Genomic DNA, 19,056 nt, shown 5'->3' on the forward strand with positions numbered 1-19,056 from the left:
TATAGAAAGAGGACTTCTAGGGCCCCAGATTTGCTGAAAAAGTGGCTTGGAAACTGTGCAGAAGGAAACTGCTATTTGGTCTTTGTCTCTCTATTTTCAGGGAATAGGACATTGTATACAAAGCTACAACAAAGAAATGCTTTCCTCAAAGCAGAATGAAGGCTGTTAGTATAAAGGGTGAAATTTCTGGTCCTTTCATCTTCTCCAGTTCCTCCAACCCCACACCTAAGTCAACATGTGCATAGGTGGGGTAGTGCTCTCCAGTGCTCAGTGTAATCTTCTGCCCTGGAAGCAAAGCCCAATACACAAAGCTCTGCTGAGGAGAACCAGATGCAGACCACCCTGGCCATTGCGTAGGTGTGGTATTCCCTGTTGTCCCAAAAGCATTCCTCATCCCACTCCCATACTCCCACTATCCGGACTAGTGTGCCAGGTTCATCTATGCTGCATGCTCAGCTCTGCAGTTTCAGAATAGTTGACACTCCTTTTGAGTGTCCCTGTAGAGCTGCTCCTTTTGTACAACACTGGCCATTACTTTGACTTTGCTTATCCCATCAATTTCTTCTTCTAATAAAACAAGCATGAAAAGCCTCGATTATTGGGTACTCAGACCAGTAACAAGCAACTATATTTCCTTGATGAACAACCAGTAAAAAAGGGGTAATGGAAATGCAGCTGTCTTCTTTCACTAGCATTTCATGACTCAGTTACTAATGATAAAAAGAAGGAAGAAATGCAGACATCAAAGGCTGTAGAGGCAGAATTTTCTGATGAGAATGGTGTCAGAAGGTTTGCATGACATATTGGCAAATCTTTAAACACTTCATCAAAGTTTGAAAGGAAGTACATTATGTCTAGGACCTCTGCTCTTCTTAGTTGCTAGTTGCTTGTCTGATGTTTGAGTAATACTCCTATCTCCAAAGACACTATTTCATTTATAATGAACTTTTGTAAGAAAGCTTTTCTCTTTTGAGTTCAGTTATGGAACAAAGAGGTATAAAAGGCAAAATAGGATTTTGCCTCTTCAGCACCATCATCTCATTTCACATTTCTTTCATATGAAAATGAATGACTGAAGTAGCTTGGAATCTAGAAACAAAAACCTGGATTGTAGTTTACTGCTACAGATAAAAAAGAACTTCTGTGTAAGTCATATTGCCTATTTTAACTGAAGCGATTAGAAGGAGTGAACTGCTTTGTGGAGCACTGGATCTAATAACCATGCAGCACCAAAGTGTTAACAACTGAAGGACTAGACAGCCAGCAGGCTGGGACTTGGTGTCCCTGAGAGCAGAACAGATGGGTCATCCTAGATGTAACATCTCAAGTACATTTTAAAGATAGCCGTAATAGCCCTATAAACATTGAGCATTTTTAAAGCCTGATTACAGTGGTTTGGCAGGAGTGACCACAAATTTTCTTTCACAACTTCAAAGGCAGAAATGGCAAACAAGACCTGAGGGGATAAATAAGATTGAAAACAAAGGATGTTTCTGTTTTTCTCTCAAATAAAACAGGAAGCCTCACTAAAGTTTCAGCTTTTGTGATCAGAATCGGATGTGTAGCCCAGCTTGCCTCATATGTGACTTTCTTCAACTAGAGATGGGGTATACTGGTCTGTTGCCATTTCTTAGAAGAAGAAACAGAAACAGAAACAGAAAGGTAGCATGACTTTAATTCCCATTCTGCTGGACTACAAGTCTTTGGTAGAAGTGGAACCATGCCATTAGATAGTATATGTACTAATTTCTTTCACTGTTCTTATTATTTCTTTCATATTGCATTGAAATTCCTAGTTACAGTGTATGAGCTGTTGACGCTCCACAAAGCACTTCTGAGTGGTTTGTACAAACCTGGCTTATCACTTGCAGTTTCTCAGTTTTCAGCTGCTGAACTGTGTTATAAGACAGCGGGATATCCACACATTTACATAGCTGCAATAAGAATAGTAAACTGAAATATATCACGTAGGAACAGTTGCACCTGCAAATGTCCATCTAGCCCCAAATACTTATATTTAAGTATGACTAGTACCAGACTCTTATGGAAGAGTATCAGAACAAAGAGAGTATGTAATGGTACTTCTCTGTAACAGACTTGTGGATCAGGAACTTCCTGAGTCAGAGATGTTATCTTTGTATTTAATAACCTTTTCTCCCATAGATTTGTCGTCTTGTACTTTGATCTTATGAAAACTTTTGCCATCAACAATATCCCATGGCAACTATTAAAATCCACATTTCAGTTGTGCTGTAGGAAAAAAAAAATCCCTTTATTTTGGACCTAAAATCTACCAGTTTCATTTAATGCCTCCTAGCAGATCAGAAAATGAGTCATGTTCTCTGTGAAATTCATGACTTTATAGATCTTTATCATAAAACAGATAGATCTCTATCAAAAGTCTCTTTTCTAGGCTGCAGAGTTCAAGTCTATTTAGGGTTTTTTCTCATATGTAAGTCATTCTTTATCTTGGTATCTATCATTTCAAGTTTTGTTAAGTACGTCATGAGATGCACTGACTAGGACTGACTACAAATATTTTGTATTTAAATGCAGCCTACATTATATAAAAGGGTTGTGAATTCACATGCGGAATTGCTTTAACAATAAGAGTTTATAAATATGCAGTATATTTCCTTTATTTTAGTCTTTAAAATAATAAATGAGAGAAATCTACTTTTCTTCGCATAACTTTTAAGGAAGTTCCTTCTTAAAAGTATGAAAAAATGACCTATTTTACAGTGATTCAGTAGCTCTGAATAAGTGGAATAAGGTGCCTAATCAGTAAAAAGAATAAATAGCAGAGACAGAGTCTGATATTTTCACAAAAATTTTCATGTAAAATTCTTTTAAAAAAATAATTTATGAATTAATAATTTAAAGTTTAATATAATTATATGATCATACTTATAAATACAATTACATTTTAATATTCAATTAAATAACTGCAATTAAAATAAATATTATTATAAATTAAATTATAATTTTATAATTATAGAAGTTTAAAAAATAAATTTATTTTAAAAGGAGAATTTTCACATAAATTCTCTTTACTTTGGATTCCCTAAATTTTTTTTAAGAAACAGGACATACACCTTGTCTGAGAGGTAACAATTACTGGAAAAAACCTACAGATTTAATGAACTAAATAAGTGAGCTAGCTGTAGAATCACAGTTGTAGGATGCTCAGAAACCCTTATCTCATTCCAAGACAAGCCAGAGATACTGTTCACCAAGAACACCCATTTCCACGGCCTAATTCCAGGTTAGGAATGGTCACTATTAAGACATGACTGCAAGGGGAGTCAAAAAAAGGCTGGGGTTTTTTTTTCCCCCCTTGTCTGAAATGATCTTCTGTGTATCCAGTCTTATTTCCAAGAAAAATCTTTCAACTTCCTCATTCTTGATCTGCCAGGAAAATAATTTATTGGCTTTTTCACCCCTTTCATATACAAGTGCACTTGAGTGTAGCAATTGCTTACAGACCTGATTCTCAGCCAGTTCATTACGTTCTTTCCAGAAACCATTTATAAATTATCATACATTAAAAAAAAAAAATCCAGTAGGATAAGTAATGTAAGTGTTTCACCCTTAGGAAAATGTGAGGAGTAACCATTTCTTGGCATCATGCCTTTATTTTCTCACTTTGTTACTCCTCCAGTAAAAAGCTCTCCTGTATTTCTCCTCCTTCACATTCTGGTGAAGAATTTTATCTTCTGTGATCACTACCACCTGAAAGAGCCATCATGTTTTTCTGAGCCTTCATTTCTCATTTTTGCTCATTCTCATTTGTAAAAAGAACTTTCTCCTTTTCTCTATTATTTAATTCTGGGCTCCACTTTATATTTTATTTTTACATTATGGGTCTGCCTCTGTTACAATCTGATGAGTTTGTGTCCTCAAATTGCACAAAAATGCTAGAAAAGAAGTTAAATTTCCTTGGACAGGGACTTTGTTGTTGTATACTCTTTTCTCACCGCATGGGACAGGATACATGCTGAATGCTGCAGAAGTAAGAAGGTGGTATGTTTGAACGACATTGTGCTCCAGCTACAGTGGAAAGTATTTGGATGCTATAATTCATTCAACATCAGTAAAACCTGTACCCATACTGCTGTAATCGATACCGGGACTGATGCATAGTTGACCCCATGCCAAGGAAGTCACACTGTGCTTACACCTAGCCTGCTCACTGCTTATGGACCAGTTGCTCAAAATTGCCTAATTTCTCTTTTTATTGTTGTACATATTGTAATTGTGGTTTACTCAGCAGTAGTTCAAAACTCAAGAAATGAATAGAGGTCTCTTAGGACAGATGTATATTTCTGTACACTGACTGGAAGATACAGACACACTCCCAGAAGATCTAATCATCCTGCCATTCTTTCTATGAATATTCATCCCTTTATGTCTGCCAAACAACTCACTTGCAGTACCAGTAGAAAACAAACACAAACATGTATTATCTGCGCTAGTACAGTTTGAAGGTAGAATATGGAGGATGTGCAGGTACACAAGAAACATGAAGGCTGAAGTCCTTAGTAAGTGCAGCTTGATTTTCTTTTAAAACTCAGGACCCAGTAAGACAGTTGGACTATTGCCAACTGTCAAGGCTTGTATTTCAAAGGCAGCCTAACTCAGTGGAGTTTCTAGATAATGGCTAGGAGACAGCACAATAAAGAAGAAGAGATGTTATAATGCACACATGAACCATGTACATGTACGTCCTTCTTAAACCCTTTAATCCGAAGTAGCTTAAAAAATTTTTAAATAAATGTGCTAGCTTACAAACTTCAACTAGAAAACTGTGAAATACTAGTAAAACTCTGTTGTAATCTGTCAATTAAGGCAAATCCCTGAAGAAGTCTGGAGCTGACCTCAACCCACTAACCTTATCCAGCCAGATACTTTACAGTGTGAATTGTTTATATAGGCACAAGGTTTTAAAAAGTAATTTAAGCTGCATTACTTAAACCAGTTAAATATTTTGTTCTAACTTAGGTAGACTCTATGCGTGTCCAGATTAAGAAAAGCAGAAGATAATTTGGCAAACCCATGCCTGTAGTTGGTATGCCAATAGATCCAGGGGGAAACCTAGAATTGATGTAAGGTAGATCAAGAGTGAATCTGTTACTTGTGACTGCATTATAAAGGTAGTTGTGGCTAGCTGGGGTATTTGAGAGAACCCACCATACCCTGAATTTCTTCTCCTAGTTAAGATAAATCTTCTGAGATACAAGGCATTTTCTCGTTCTATACGAGTATGTATTTTTTTTAAATGAGAATCACAGAATCATAGAATATCTCAAGCTGGAAGGGACACAGTGCAGTAAACATTTGAACATTGTTTTGAACAATTTAAGCCCCTTACTTGAATACTGTGAGCATTACAGATGATGGGAAATTTGTTGCAAGTTAATTTAGGTTTCCTACTTTGATATGGTATTTGATGGTATATTTAAATACCTGAGAAGATTGAATAATGAAGAATTAAATAATGTTTTCAATAATAGTGAAAGTTTTGAAGACTAATTCACCTTGGATCTTACATGGATTTTAATTATCATTAAACATACCAGGTATGATATCAGTACAAGAGTAGAAGAGTACTTATTTCATTGGTTTTATTTATCTTTGGAGATTTTTGTATTTATGTCATCGTTTTGAATATAATCTTAATCTTTTAAATTCCAAGATAGTCTCTATCTAAAAGTAAAATCCAATTTTCTATATACATGAAAGTTATAATTTTAATTCTAGTAGTACCTATTTTGCATGTTTATGCTTGAAGAAATTACAAAGAACTCATATAATTGAAGAATTGTCTTATTTTTCAAACATTTTCTATTGTGTTCTATGTTTTTGCTTCTTTTTGCTTTCTGCTTTTCCTATTCATCATTTAACCAAAATCTTCATAACCATTCAAAGGAATATTAATTGATTAAGCCAGAATACACATACTGTTTTATTTTAGAGTTTATAGAAGAGCTGTAGGAACAAAAGAGAATTTGGAGTCTCCGGGTTTTGACAGCGCGTATGTGAGCAGCTCCTGTGGATAATATGGTAGCCAGTTCCGCTAAGAAGGAATGGAGAACAGGTACTTTTGAAAGAACACTGGTTTGCTTTTATTGCAGTCCCAAATCTAGATTCAACTGGAGAGAGGCATATAAAAGTTTTTTTCAGACCCATGACTTTTCTCATTTGCGTAAGAGTTTTCCTGAACTACTCAGGAATAGAATCATAGAATCATAGAATTCTATACTAGCAGCTGAGTTCATACCTCAGACTGAAACCCCATTATTCCATTAAGGAATGAGTTCTTGGTGCTTAATTTTAAAGTAACTGATAATACATCAGATTTCTAAATCGTTACTGAATGAAAAATCTTAATATTCAGAAGGTTGTATTGTATCATTACATATGACATTTACTAAAAAAAAAATTAAGTCAAAACTCTTACACATTTGTGTAGGATCTGCAATGCCAGCACGTTTTAGGTATATAAGAAACTACCAGCAATATAGAAAATATGAGCAAAACATTTAATATCTTGACATTTCTGTTATACAGAACTTGATGCCATTAAAAATGAGTTTCCTTAACAAATAGTATATTAATAACCTGAGCCACAAGAGGGCACCAAATAAGCATACAGCAGCCCAGCTCAGCTCAAAAAAAAAAAAACCAAACCACAAAATGGACCTAACTTTGTAAAAAACATTGCAAAATATCTTCTGCAAATGCTTCAGAAAGCTAAGCAAAGTTGATGTTTGTTTGAATTACAAAATTAGTTTGTTGAGTAAGGTGAATCTTTTTTCCCCTTAAATGCATATGAGTTTTGATGAAAATGTGTACGTATTTATCCATAGAAGTACATTTTCCTTTTCATAGAGCCTTGGAAGTTATTGTTCAGTGCAATTAACTTTTAAAAGCTATGTCCATACATCACATATTATATAGCTGTTTACATCTATGGATGGAAGAGTACAAAACTATGCAATTTACCAGATACTATAGAAGTAGCAGTTGTGAAGATGGTATGAATCATGGAGGTGAAATGGTTTCAGAAAGAAATATGATGAGTGGAAAACTGAGAAGCAAAAGCCTTCTATGTTTCCTGTTTTAAGCCTTGTCTCTTACTTTTCTTATGCTGCACAAAAACTTGAAATAAAGAATGCTGTAATCAATAAATGTAAGTGGAGAATTTAGGTTTGGTAGTATTTTGTGTTTCATAATTCAGTAATTTTGACATAATTTCATACAGGTATAAATTCAATGTGCAAATACATTATTGCTGCATGGTGATTTTCAATGGTTTATAAAGCCAGGAAAAGGCTATTCATTGAACAGTTGTGGCATATTTCAGGCTAAAACTAGATAGCAAGAACTGCTAGCAAGAGCTTCTAGTTAGCCTTCCTGATAGGACTGTTTAATGATACTTAATAAATCTTCATGTAGTATTTGTGTTCTCTTCTCAGTTTCAAGGCCCTTCCAAACTCTGCTTTGCTGTTATTATCTGCTCCTCTACTCATCTCACAGTGCCATGATCACCCACCTCAACAGCCCATTTGCCAGCTTTTCTCCATCGTTTGTACTACCACAAATTTCTCTGAAATATTCTACAAGGCTACTGTTCTCTTTTTCTGTTAGTCCTTCCTCTAAGATTATTTTTTAAGTGATATACATAATAATAAAAGAATTAGTTTGTTGTAGTTAAGATGTTTCTTATTGCTAACAACTTATTTTATAAATTTATATGAAGAAGCAAGCAGTTTAAACCTCTTGCTTCAGAGAACAGGCAGGCAGTCTTAAATAACTAGAACAGATCTATCTGACAAACTATGGATTTGGCCTAGTATAGCTTACGCCTTCCTACAGTATATGTGCCTTATACACAAATAAAAGATGTAAGCCAGGGGCCCATTCATGTAAGCATAACCATGTTTGGGACCAATGTTCAAGTGCTCTCACTGTTACATTTTTAAATTAATGCATGGTTTGAAAAAAAGAGAGACCATTTCTAAGGACAGCTGGTATGAATTCTCAGATCTCTCTAGATCAGAGCAATATCTTAAACTTTTAGGAGAGAAGTAAGTCTGATTTGTCTGGTTCAGACCCAATTCTCCAGCAGTCTACCCTGGGTTTTGATCCTTTAAAACTCAAGGTGTAGGATGCCGTCGGACTTGGTATGATTGTGAGGCATCCACCTCAAGTCACATTATTGAAAGAGTATCAACAGTTATTGTGACTGTTTATGGTAGTTACAATGAGATATTTCCATCTACAGGGAAAGAAAACTATGATGGCTGTTACTGTAAACCATGCAAAGGGCAGGACAAAAATGGAAGTCTAAGGAACCAACAGGTAAAATGGCGATGGTCAAGAATATGCACACGGGGACTTTTACACTCTAAGCCATGACTTTCAAGAGACACTGCTACAAAGAGAAAACTGTGAGAGATCATAAAACAAAACTGAAATGTTGGCATCCATAGAAGGCAACTGTTGAGGACAACTGCCCTTGTAGCAGCCCCGCATGCTTAATAAATCCTACATTGGTAACTCCTTTTGTCAAGTTTATATGCTCAGTAACTACTCAGTTTCAATCAGAAATGTACAAGTTGCTGAAAGACAAGCAAGTCAAAAAGCTGCTTCAGAAAAAATACTATGACAATCCATTCCCCCCCCCCCCCTTTTTTTTTCTCTGCAAGATAAAAAGTATTGATTGTGAACTGTAACCTTTTGGAAATGAGTTCAGTTCTCAGGATGAAAAGGTTGGACTCCACTAATATATGTCAGGAGACGGATAGAAGGGCATTTTAATGAGCACAGATTATTCCTCAGACACTGTGGGGAGGGTGGAAGATGCACATCGGGAAATAAGGCTGTAAAAAGAAATTAGGAGAAACTTTCCTCAGACAACTTCTAATTATCCTTTTACATTTATGGCCTCCCATATGTAAGCTGTTGCTGTTAGTTTAGGCTACCACACTACTCCTGTAATAGTGGAGGTCAGCGTGAGGTACCGACATTCACTGGGAAAAAAGTACATTTGTAATACGGATTACTAGAAGTGGCAAACGAGCTGGTGCTATAGGCCGTACGAGGTATTTTGAACAGCTGTGCCCAAGGCACGGCAGAGGGCTGGGAAGCAAAGCTTGCCTCCCAAGCAGCCTGGGTGTCCGTACCTCCGGGCAAGCCAGGCCCCGGGGCTCCTGTCGCAGCCTGGCGCTTCTTCCGGAGGGACGCCGAGCCAGGCTGGGCTGCGCGGGGCCCGCCCGCCGGCGCTCGGGGCCTGCGGGGCCGCCGATGGGAGGGACAACGAGGCCGGCAAGGGGCGAGGCTGGAAACGGCAGCACTGCCGGGGCGGCCGTCCGCGGCGGGGAGGCAGCTGCCTGCATCCTGCGGGCGCCGCGGCTCCCTTCGCCCCGGGGCCGGGCGCGAAAGCCCGCTACACCGCGGCAGCGGCGGCCGGGCCCGGCCGGCTCCTGGCGCCCCTCCCGCCCCACCGCCCGGCCGCGTTGCCGAGGTAACGGCAGCCCGTCGGGGCCGGGCGAGTTCTGCCCCGGCCGCCGGGCCCCGCCTCCCGCCACGTGACCCGCCCGCCCCGCCGTGCTGGCGCGTGCCCGCCGCTTCCGGGGGGAGGGCTCGGGTGTGCCGCGCCGGTAAGTTTGGGGGAGCGGGCGGGGAGCGGCGGCGGCGGGATGTCCGGCAACGGGCTCAGCTACAGCGAGCAGGGGGGAGAGGCGGCGCCCGAGGTGGCCCAGGAGGCGGCGCCCAGCACGACCCCTTCGGCTCCCGCGGCCTTCGGGCTCTTCAGCAGCGACACCAAGAAGTAAGGGGGCCGGGCTGGGCCGGGCCGGGCCGGGCGGCGGGGGCCCGTCCCTCGGGGTGCGGGCGGGCCCCGCTCGGGGTTGTTGGGCAGGTGAGCGGCGGCCGATTCCCTGGGCTTTATGGCGGTGCTGGGCTGGCGGGACCCTGCCCTCAGGCGCGGGGGCCGGGCGGTGGCGGGAGGAGGGCGGCCTCAGGGCTTCTGCCGGGCAGGGGCAGCTCCAGGGGGCCGCGGCCGGGAAGCGGTGCCTCGGTTGCCCGCTTTTACACCCTCCTGACTCCGTGGAAAAGTTCGCGTCCTTACCTTTAAGGTGTTCATAGCGGAATGGGTAATCCGTAAAGTTTTTTTGTTGGTTTGTTTGAAAAACCGCTTATCATTTTTCCTCTGTTTTGATAGCCAACCACATTAGCATTAGTTTTTAATTTTGCCTTCAAAAAACAAAATTGCTTAGAAGTATTTCTGGGAGTTGTAGTTGGAAATGTGGTTGATCATGGCGAGGTGGCCAGCTTGAAGTGGGTGTTAACAGCGCTGTGTGTCGGTCAGAAGTCAAAACGAGGAAATGGAGGAGGACAAGAAAAAAAACAACCGGCCGAAGTGCACTGGTACTGAAAGCCTTCAGCTCCTTAAAGGAAAAGTGAATTGGAGAGGGGAAAAAAAGTGTCTAAATAGAAGGATCAAGAGGTTTGCTAAGCTGGAATTGTATCCTACAACAAATTGGAAATCTATTCTGAGAGCAACCAATAAAAAGCACCATAAACTAAGGTCTCATGTACATTAGAAAATCAATCACTTCTTCTTCAGTTTGATTGTTCTGCGCAAAGAGAACATCCGTGCTCTAGAAACCTTGACTGATGTGTTTATTTTTGTGCCACACCAAAGTAAATCACAACAATGTGAAGCTGCTGTCACTCTGATGCTTAGCTCTGTGAGACAGCAGCTGATAGGCCTCCTCAGTTTGCCAGACAAGTTGCATTTCTCTTCCTTTGCTTTTTCATTCTGTTCTAGTTAAAATTTTCACTGCTCTAGCATGGATGTCCCTCTGCTGACTTGTGTGTTGTAGCTGGTTTATGTTGTTTGCACCCTTCTTTTCCTGTCCCCTTCCATAGGAACAACTTTGCACTTTATTTCTTAACATTGTTTTGCTGCTTCTTTTCCACAGAGGGGGGCACCCTGATCATTGGTCATGGCCATAATTCTCTACATAATTCATTTAATCCTAGACTTCAGACTGTTTTGCAGGTGAAGTATAGCTCTGTTTTATCAGATGCAGATCTGACCCATTCTGCCTGAGGCTGCCCAGTGGTCAAGGGGAAATATGCCTTGGGGGTCCTCAGGTGTTTTGTACACATGTATGTATATGGTTGTCTTTTGATATGGAAGAACCAGAATAGCTTGTGATATGTATGCATGCCTTATTAATTAACAGCTCCTCCAGGCTTGCTCTTACACTTATGGGAGGGGAGAGAAGATCCATCCTCTAAAGGAAGGGCTTGAGAGGAAATCAGACATTGATCTCTGGTCTTTTGTAGCTGACAGACAAGTTCTTGTTGAAATAGGAAGTTATGCACGAGTCAGGCTCTGAGCATGGATTAGATAGTTGAGGAACAGACAGTGTGCAGGGAAGGTTATGAAACTTGTGTAGTGTGAAAAAGCCACTGGACTGCAAGTGAGGGTTATTCTTAGAAAAGCAGACTGTGTTGCAGTCTGTTTGGAAAATGCAGTAGTCATTTATCAAGCATATAGCATGTATGTAATGTAACTCCTTATTGAGATGCAAACAAAATTTCCTTTCCTTAGAGCTGAAGTGGAAATCTTAGAACAGGGACTGTAGCCCAGATAGAGGACATTGTATCTTCTGGTGGTTTGGTTTTGCGTTCTTCAAACTGGGCAGACCCGATCCCACCCTATTGGGCATACAGAGAAGTGCAAGATGTGTTTCTGCATCATGCATATTAAAGTGTGGGGATAGTGCAGTATTCTACTGGTGAAAATAAAATTACTGTTATGGCTTTTCAGAGTTTGCTGATTTCTCTTGACTGTCACTCAACACTGCTGAATGTGATCTTAGCTGTGCTTATGTCCCATATCATTGTGGTGTTTCAGTGCTTGGCCAGCTTTTTTTGTTGCTGAGGAAGGGGGATTCTTCCTCAGACCGACTGATGATACAAGAAGTACTCCTTCTCAGCAGAGGGGCAGATACATAATATACGGCCCAGAATGTTGCTGCAGTAACTGTTGGACCAGAGGCCTGCACTTGCCTGTTACCAGTTAATCTGATCAATGTACATGACAAAAAGTATAAATATCAAGATATTACTGTAAATGCTTTCTTTAAAAAATCCCAGTCTCTTTTCTTTATGTTGTCTGTCTTCTGTTTGTCATGAAGAAGAAGTAAGCCAAAATGCTTTTGAAATAAACAAATTGTTTATTAGGATAGAATGTCTTCAGTCTTGCAGCGTTTGTTATATAGAACAGCCTATGACGAGTTGCACACAGAGGCACAAATGAGTGTCAGCAGACTTAAATCTGAAGTCTGAAGTTGACCTAATATAAATTATTTGTCCTAACTGTTTCGGTTTTAGCATTTCACTGTAAATACCCAGCTGAAGTACTTATCATCTAAAAGTTCTGACCATCCCTTGGTGTCAAAAGCCCATGTGTCTTATTCTCCTGCTAAAGCTGCCTTTTTTACCTTTAGCAAGTCTATGATTTATTCATTAAGTTTCAATTACAAATAGAATCTTCAGTTCAGTTAATGAACATAGTACTTTCTTGACATGTTAGTATTGTGGTTTGGTTGAGACACATGCTATCAGTATTGAAAATGTCTCAGCGCCTCAAATGTTCTGTTGTGGTGACATCTTAAACCTGAGTGAGTGGAAAGTCTGACTGCTAGAAGATCAATAAAGATGAAATATTAATTGAAATAAACAGTTATCTTGATACAAACAAGGTGCAATAGGTTGCATGCACCATGTGCAGATAGTATGTTTCTCATTAGTTAATATGTTGTACGTATCCAGTGCAGTGACAAAGAAAATAGAGGTTGTAAAAATACAACTTTGGTCTGCTTCTATCAGGTAACTGTGTAAATGTTCAGGACAAAAGAAGTGAGGAAAGGAGGAGGTTTTTCTAAACTCTACTACATGAATTAAGTACAACATGTACATAACAAACTGGTTTTTTTGTGGTTTTGACTAAATTGAAACTGTTCCTGAATAAGAGATTTCACAACAAACATATGAGACTGGGTCTAGCTTTTTCTGTGAGTATTGAATCCTGACTAAAGAGGCAAATATAACTTGCCTGTTTGGTATATATTGCTTTTAAAAAGCCTTTTGGTTAGTTAGATCACTTAAAATACATCAGAGGTGTATAGCATGTTCAGAGGATGGAAACTTTGGGTTCATTCTGTTAATTATTCAGTTACTGAGATATTTAAAAGATCATATGTACCTGAGATGAGTCAGTCTAAACCTTCCTGTGTGGAATGGGCCCCATTGCATGGCTGGAGATGCCTGTTCTTCTCCTTTCCCTTTCCCTCTCCCATGCTTGTCACAGGAGCTGACATGTATGGTATTCCTTTATAGAACTTGTATAGTTACATTTGAGGAATTTATTCGTGTGTCCAGATAGGTAGTCTGACACTTGCGTGTGAAATGGTTATGTTCCAGACATAGGTTGCTCTAGGTGCTCCAGATGTATGACATTCATGTGCCCCACATGTTTGAAGAAGAATAGGGTGAGGTGGTGGGCCACCAGAATAATGGAGATGGTCTGCAGTCAAGTCTTTGCCCATAACAGGAGCTTTCAGCAGAAAATTGGTAAGAGCCAAGGGGTCATGTAAATCTTATGGACAAGCTGAATCCAGTCAGTGGACCTCAGGCTATTTCTTCGTGGTCTAGATTTATGGAATCCATGAAATGAGCACTGCCTCCTTGGAAGCCTGTCAAAAGCATCTGTGTAGTGTAGAGCTGCACTCACCTAAGTTAATACAATATTTTTATAGTTACACTAGGTACTATTGCTCTATGTAGAGGGATGAAAAGTCTAACCACCTTCCAAATTCTAAGAAAGCCTGGAGAGATAATTAGTAACACAGATTCCATGTTAATTGCATACATTAGGGTGCAGCTATTACTGCGTACAGTTAATTGCAGGTGGACAGAGGATTTTTATCTGTATTAATTGCATTTTAAACAAAATTTACCTGCATGTAATATTAAAATATAATAATGTTTGGTTCTTGGAAATGATACAATTTCAGCAATAAAACTAGCTATTGCTGCATCTAAACCAAATGTAAAATCTTAGAGGTGAACCACATGAGTAACGTCAGTAGATATCGATTGATAGGTACAGTATTGAAGCACATGGCAAAATTTATAACACATTTTCTACTTTACTGATTTGCATCTTTAAACTGTATTCCTGCCAAGCAAAATACACTTGTAATTTATTTGACTTGTTTCCTGCAGATCTGGCTTATGCATTCTGTTGAGCTATTCATCAGAAAACTCAGCAGGTCTGTGAACCCATATTTTTTTGCTGAGATTTGCAAGCCTGTTTTGCAGAGAGCTGATCTAAGGTGGTGATTTCATTAAGATACTCATTCCCCAATTCTCTGTACAGAAGACTTTTCCAAATTCATCAGAGCTAAAAACTTGCTTTCAACAGCTGCCAGAGATGTTCTTGGAGTCTTAAACTGATCTAGTTTTGCCTTGGCGTATCCCGTTCAACCAGTCATGGAAAACTTTTACACAGACTGCTATTTGTGAAATTCTTGGAGAAGACTCCAGCCCTAATATTCAAACTTGATGCATCCACTAGCTCATTGGCACAACTACTTTCTTTCCCCATCTGTTATAATGGCGCTATGCCCACTAAGATGGTGATATGCCAGTTTCAGTAGGATGTACAAGCCCACAAAGATGAATGGTTTGGATGAACTGATGACTCTACAAGATAAAATCTGAAGCCTGTGGTCGGTACCAGGATAGGAACTAAACACAGTATACAAACAAGGGCATAGTATTGCAGAGCACTTCTCTATCTGAAATCAGCCAGATCTGATGGGAGGTGACACACAGTGAATATATTCTTATTGCCATGCACTTGGCATGTATGAGGATGCAAGCAATGAACTGTTGATTTGCTGTGATTCTCTGTAATGTAGTCATTAAAATTTTGAGGCTTTTTTATTTCCTCAGAAAGGCAAGTTTTATAGTTTAAGGTCTTCACTGTGGTGTCTGCATATTTATTATGTTGTCATATATTTGTCCTAGGTGCTTGCTATGATCTGCATCCAGAATGTCATTAAAAATACTTTTCTGTAACACTGTTACAACGTAAAGCTGACACTTGCAAGAAATCCCAGATTTTCTTAGTTCTGCTTTTCAGAAGACTATCCTTGTCTATGCCGCCCTGTGGTAGTCTTCTTTGACAAAAACAGAATTCTTTTGGCATATGAAGATTTTTTTTTTGGCATCATGCTAGAAGATGAACAGCATTGTAATGCTGTTTAACAGTGTTTCTGAAATGCTGTGGGTGTATATGTACTAACACCGTTGTAGGTTCTGGCAGTGACAGCGCCGCCTTTGTGGTGGTATCTTTAAGAGAAACCTTTTCCCACCATTTTCAGGAAAGCTAGAAATACTTACTGCTTCTCACTGTCCTATAATCCCTTCACAACTATCAAATGCTGCAAAGTGATCTGCAAATTTTCATCACTGGCCTCAAGACAGGCTGTAAATTGGCATAACCACTTAAGTGGCACCACCTCAGATGCCACTTTTTCAGCCTTCAGGAGACTGATCTCTGCCACCAAGGAAGATTTTTCTCTTGCAGAAGCTTTCCTGCAGCATTGGAGGTTTGGGCGCTATCAGAAGAGGTTGATGCAGTGGGGTTGCAAGATAGGTTGTCTGAAAGGATGAAAAGTACCATTCTTGAGGCTGGCTGAAGTACTGTCCATAACTACTCTACTGACAACAGATAATCTTAGATTAAATCACAGTCCTCTCCAGAAAGGGTTTCAACCTGCTTTGTCATACTAGCTGCCATCTGGTTAGAGCTTTTGAAATGTAGGTTGTGCATTGATGCTGGTGGTAGCAGCAACTTACAGGTGTTCATGCACTGAGTTGCTCAAGCATTGTTCAGGTACTATAGTTTCACAACAGGGAACTGGAAAGATGCTTTATTCAGTTTTAACTTTTACACTTTTTTGTATGTTTCCTCACTGGGAAGGATGAGACTGTAAACCATCCTGATGGCAAGTGCTTTGAGAAACTATTGGCAAAGCAATCACTAAATGAGTCAAATTACGTTGCTGGCCAGACTATAACCAGTCTTGTTCTTCTCTGTGGTTCTCAGCCTTACAGGATACTACAGTTATCCTGGTTTCATCACATCTCTGCTGTCTGTCCTTTAAAACTATCAAGTTTGCTTTTTGGGTAGTATGTTTGTTTTTCAGAGTGAAAAATTAGGGGTGGCTGAGAAGGAAAATAGATTATTTCTAGTCTCAATTTCTCTTTAAACCACAGTACAGCTACACTCATAGCCAAATTACTTGACTCTCCCTTGAAATAATAGTTGAATTCTATGTTGGTGTTGTGAATTGGCAGTAGAGTGTTACAGTAGAAGAGGATGGCAATACTGAATAGCGCCACAAGATGTCATTTAAACAGTTTGTGGTATAGAACGAAACACAGTGAAACTCAGCTTTCTCAATTTCCTGCTAGAGGAAGACCCCAGATCAACAGCAAAATAGACTCAAATTGCAGCATGTATTCGCGGCTGTTTTAGCTTCCATGTTATATGGCTCTGAAATCAATTTACAGTTCCTCTTTAAGTGTTAAATTCAAACTTGTTTAGAGTTCGCACAATAGCCTGAGCCAGAATAAGCCAATTTATTTTAAGGATTTTGCAGTGCCAGTAAAATGTAAAAAACCTATTTTTTTGGGGGGGTGGCTTTTTTTGTTTGGTTTTTTGTTTTTAATTTTGTGGGGGGACACAGGACCTTCCATAGGACTTCATTGCTGCTCAGGTGCCAAGACCAAAGGTTAAGCTGCTCTGTCAGTATGGATTTTCTGCTTCAAACCTGGTAACATTCGCAGTATTTCAAACTTCATGTTGGAACATTTTGCTGTGCTGCAGGCAAAAAAAATAAATCTTAGTATGCTGTGGTTGAAAGTATGTCATCCAAACTGAAGTCCTAAAGACTCTGAATGCAAGAACAACTCAGTTGATACCATGTAACTGAAAGTATGGAGTGGATGGAGAACTTAAAACAAGAAATGCATTATTAAAACACTGTTGAATGGGGCTTTTGTAACTTTTGTTCTTGTTCTAAACAGGTGGTTCCATAATATCAGAACTGGTGAAGCTTGTTTCCTCTCCTTTGGTGGATTTATTTGCCATTTCCTATATGTTATCTTACAGTAACACAGTGCTGTCCTTGTATATGAAGACCCTCTGTCTCACCACGAGTTTATTTGTTTAAAATTTATTCCCCTTTCTTAGAGGTGATTAAAACCATTCCCAGGTTTTTGGGCATACAGGTGGAATGGGGAGTCATAATTCAAGTCTTATTTTGTAAAATAGACTAATAAACTTCCAGGAGTAAAGACTTTGTAGCTAAAGAATTATTGTTACATTGCCAGCTGGGCTTCAGTTGCAGTTTTAATACTTATGAAACTTACGCTTTTTACAAAGAAAGCCTTATGATTAGTGGGTGACTTCTTTCAGTAACTGGGTACATTAGAACTGTAACAAATGCTGACAATTCATGGTTTTCATCTTACGGTATTGCTAAAAGGAATAGGAGATATAATAAATGTATATCTTACCAGGGTGGAGTAAGTGTTCTATTAACAACAGTTGTTCAGAATTACGTAGGTGCTGTGGCAAGTGATATGGCACTGATTATGGATTAGTATTTTAGTGCGATTGAAGGTTTGTGATAGTTCCTATAAGAAGAAAAAGTAACTGAGAGACCCAGGTTTATCACTGACATATCTGATTTAAACCTCAGTGGCATACAGTTATACCTGCCCTCTTTTGTTTTCTGTAAAAATGGATAATGTTGCCCAACGGAATCTGAAATCCTAGTCTTAATCTGAGCAAGATGCCAGTTTTAGTGACTGAGTGCGTGCTAACAGGAGTATGGTGTATACAGAGTTCTTCCTTAGTTGCCGTGTGCTGTAATCAGCATGGAGAGTGATGGTCAGAGTCCTTTCTGGCATAAGACTCCAGGCTGTTAAAATAGTTTGGCAGTATGTTCTCTTGACTGTCAAGCTGTAGTTGGTTTGGTTCCCCCTGAACACACACCCTCCTCCCCCCACCCCCTATTTTGGGGTGTTGGGGTGGGATTTTTGTAAGGTTTGGATTTTTTTATGTTTTTAATGGCAAGGGTGTAGAGGGAGCACGAAAGAGAATAAGAACTAGAAAAATTTAACTGGTGTTTTTTGTTTACTTTCTTACAGTAACATCTATAAGATTAATCCTAACTGGTAGGCCTATCATAGGTCCTATCATATCCATACCCCTATTGTTTCCATAAATGGTGCACAGGCATGTGAAGAAAGCAGTGCTTTGAGTTAGAAAGACAAAAGTAGTATGTATCTTAAGGCTACAATCATAAAATATGAAAACATAGAAGAAAGTTAGAAATTGCTTCCTCCATTTAACATTTGACCAGTGATTTAAAGAGAATGTACTACTCTGGATGTGGTTTGTGATGTCCATCATGTTGTATGATTGCAGATCTGTCATGTGATGCTTGCTATGAGAGAAAGTTAGGTGATTAATTTGCATTTCTAATTTACACTCCCTTAGCTTTCAAATTCTTATACTGAGGAATACAAGCCTGTGGTGGTAAAGATTGCAAAGGCAGCTGAGTACTGGTTCCTTAATATATTAATAATTGGCTCATTGCCTTTTTCGGTAGATGCCCTGTACATAATAAAGATTGTATTTCATAGCCTGTTCATGTTGTACATGGGTATAATAATTCTAACGATAGTCCATACTAGTGCTTTCAAACTGGCAACTTTTTGGGACAGTGGGGTCATGTTATATAGAGGTTAAGACACTAGACTACAGCTTGGGAACTCGGGGAAATCTCACTGCATTCTTATATATGGCAGTGGGCAGACAGCTGGGAGTCTTTTTGCTTTTTCTTTTTCCCTCTCACAGTCATTTCATCTCTTCTTACTGTTATGGAAAAT

At 39.4% G+C, this 19,056-nt stretch overlaps 1 protein-coding gene across 4 annotated transcripts in view; it reads left to right on the top strand.

The window, feature by feature from the left end:
* The first annotated feature begins 9,704 nt into the window (after positions 1-9,704).
* AP3B1 (adaptor related protein complex 3 subunit beta 1) overlaps positions 9,705-19,056 on the top strand; it is a 171,790-nt gene continuing 162,438 nt past the window's right edge. For 3 of the 4 annotated variants that reach the window (XM_075725902.1, XM_075725903.1, XM_075725906.1), the window contains exon 1: positions 9,705-9,835. In XM_075725902.1, coding sequence (XP_075582017.1) covers positions 9,705-9,835 — 131 coding nt within the window. The remainder of the gene's footprint in view (positions 9,836-19,056) is intronic. The other variant, XM_075725904.1, reaches the window with a different exon arrangement.

The sequence above is a fragment of the Pelecanus crispus genome, chromosome Z, assembly GCF_030463565.1.
Source record: "Pelecanus crispus isolate bPelCri1 chromosome Z, bPelCri1.pri, whole genome shotgun sequence".
Classification (NCBI taxonomy): Eukaryota; Metazoa; Chordata; class Aves; order Pelecaniformes; family Pelecanidae; genus Pelecanus; species Pelecanus crispus.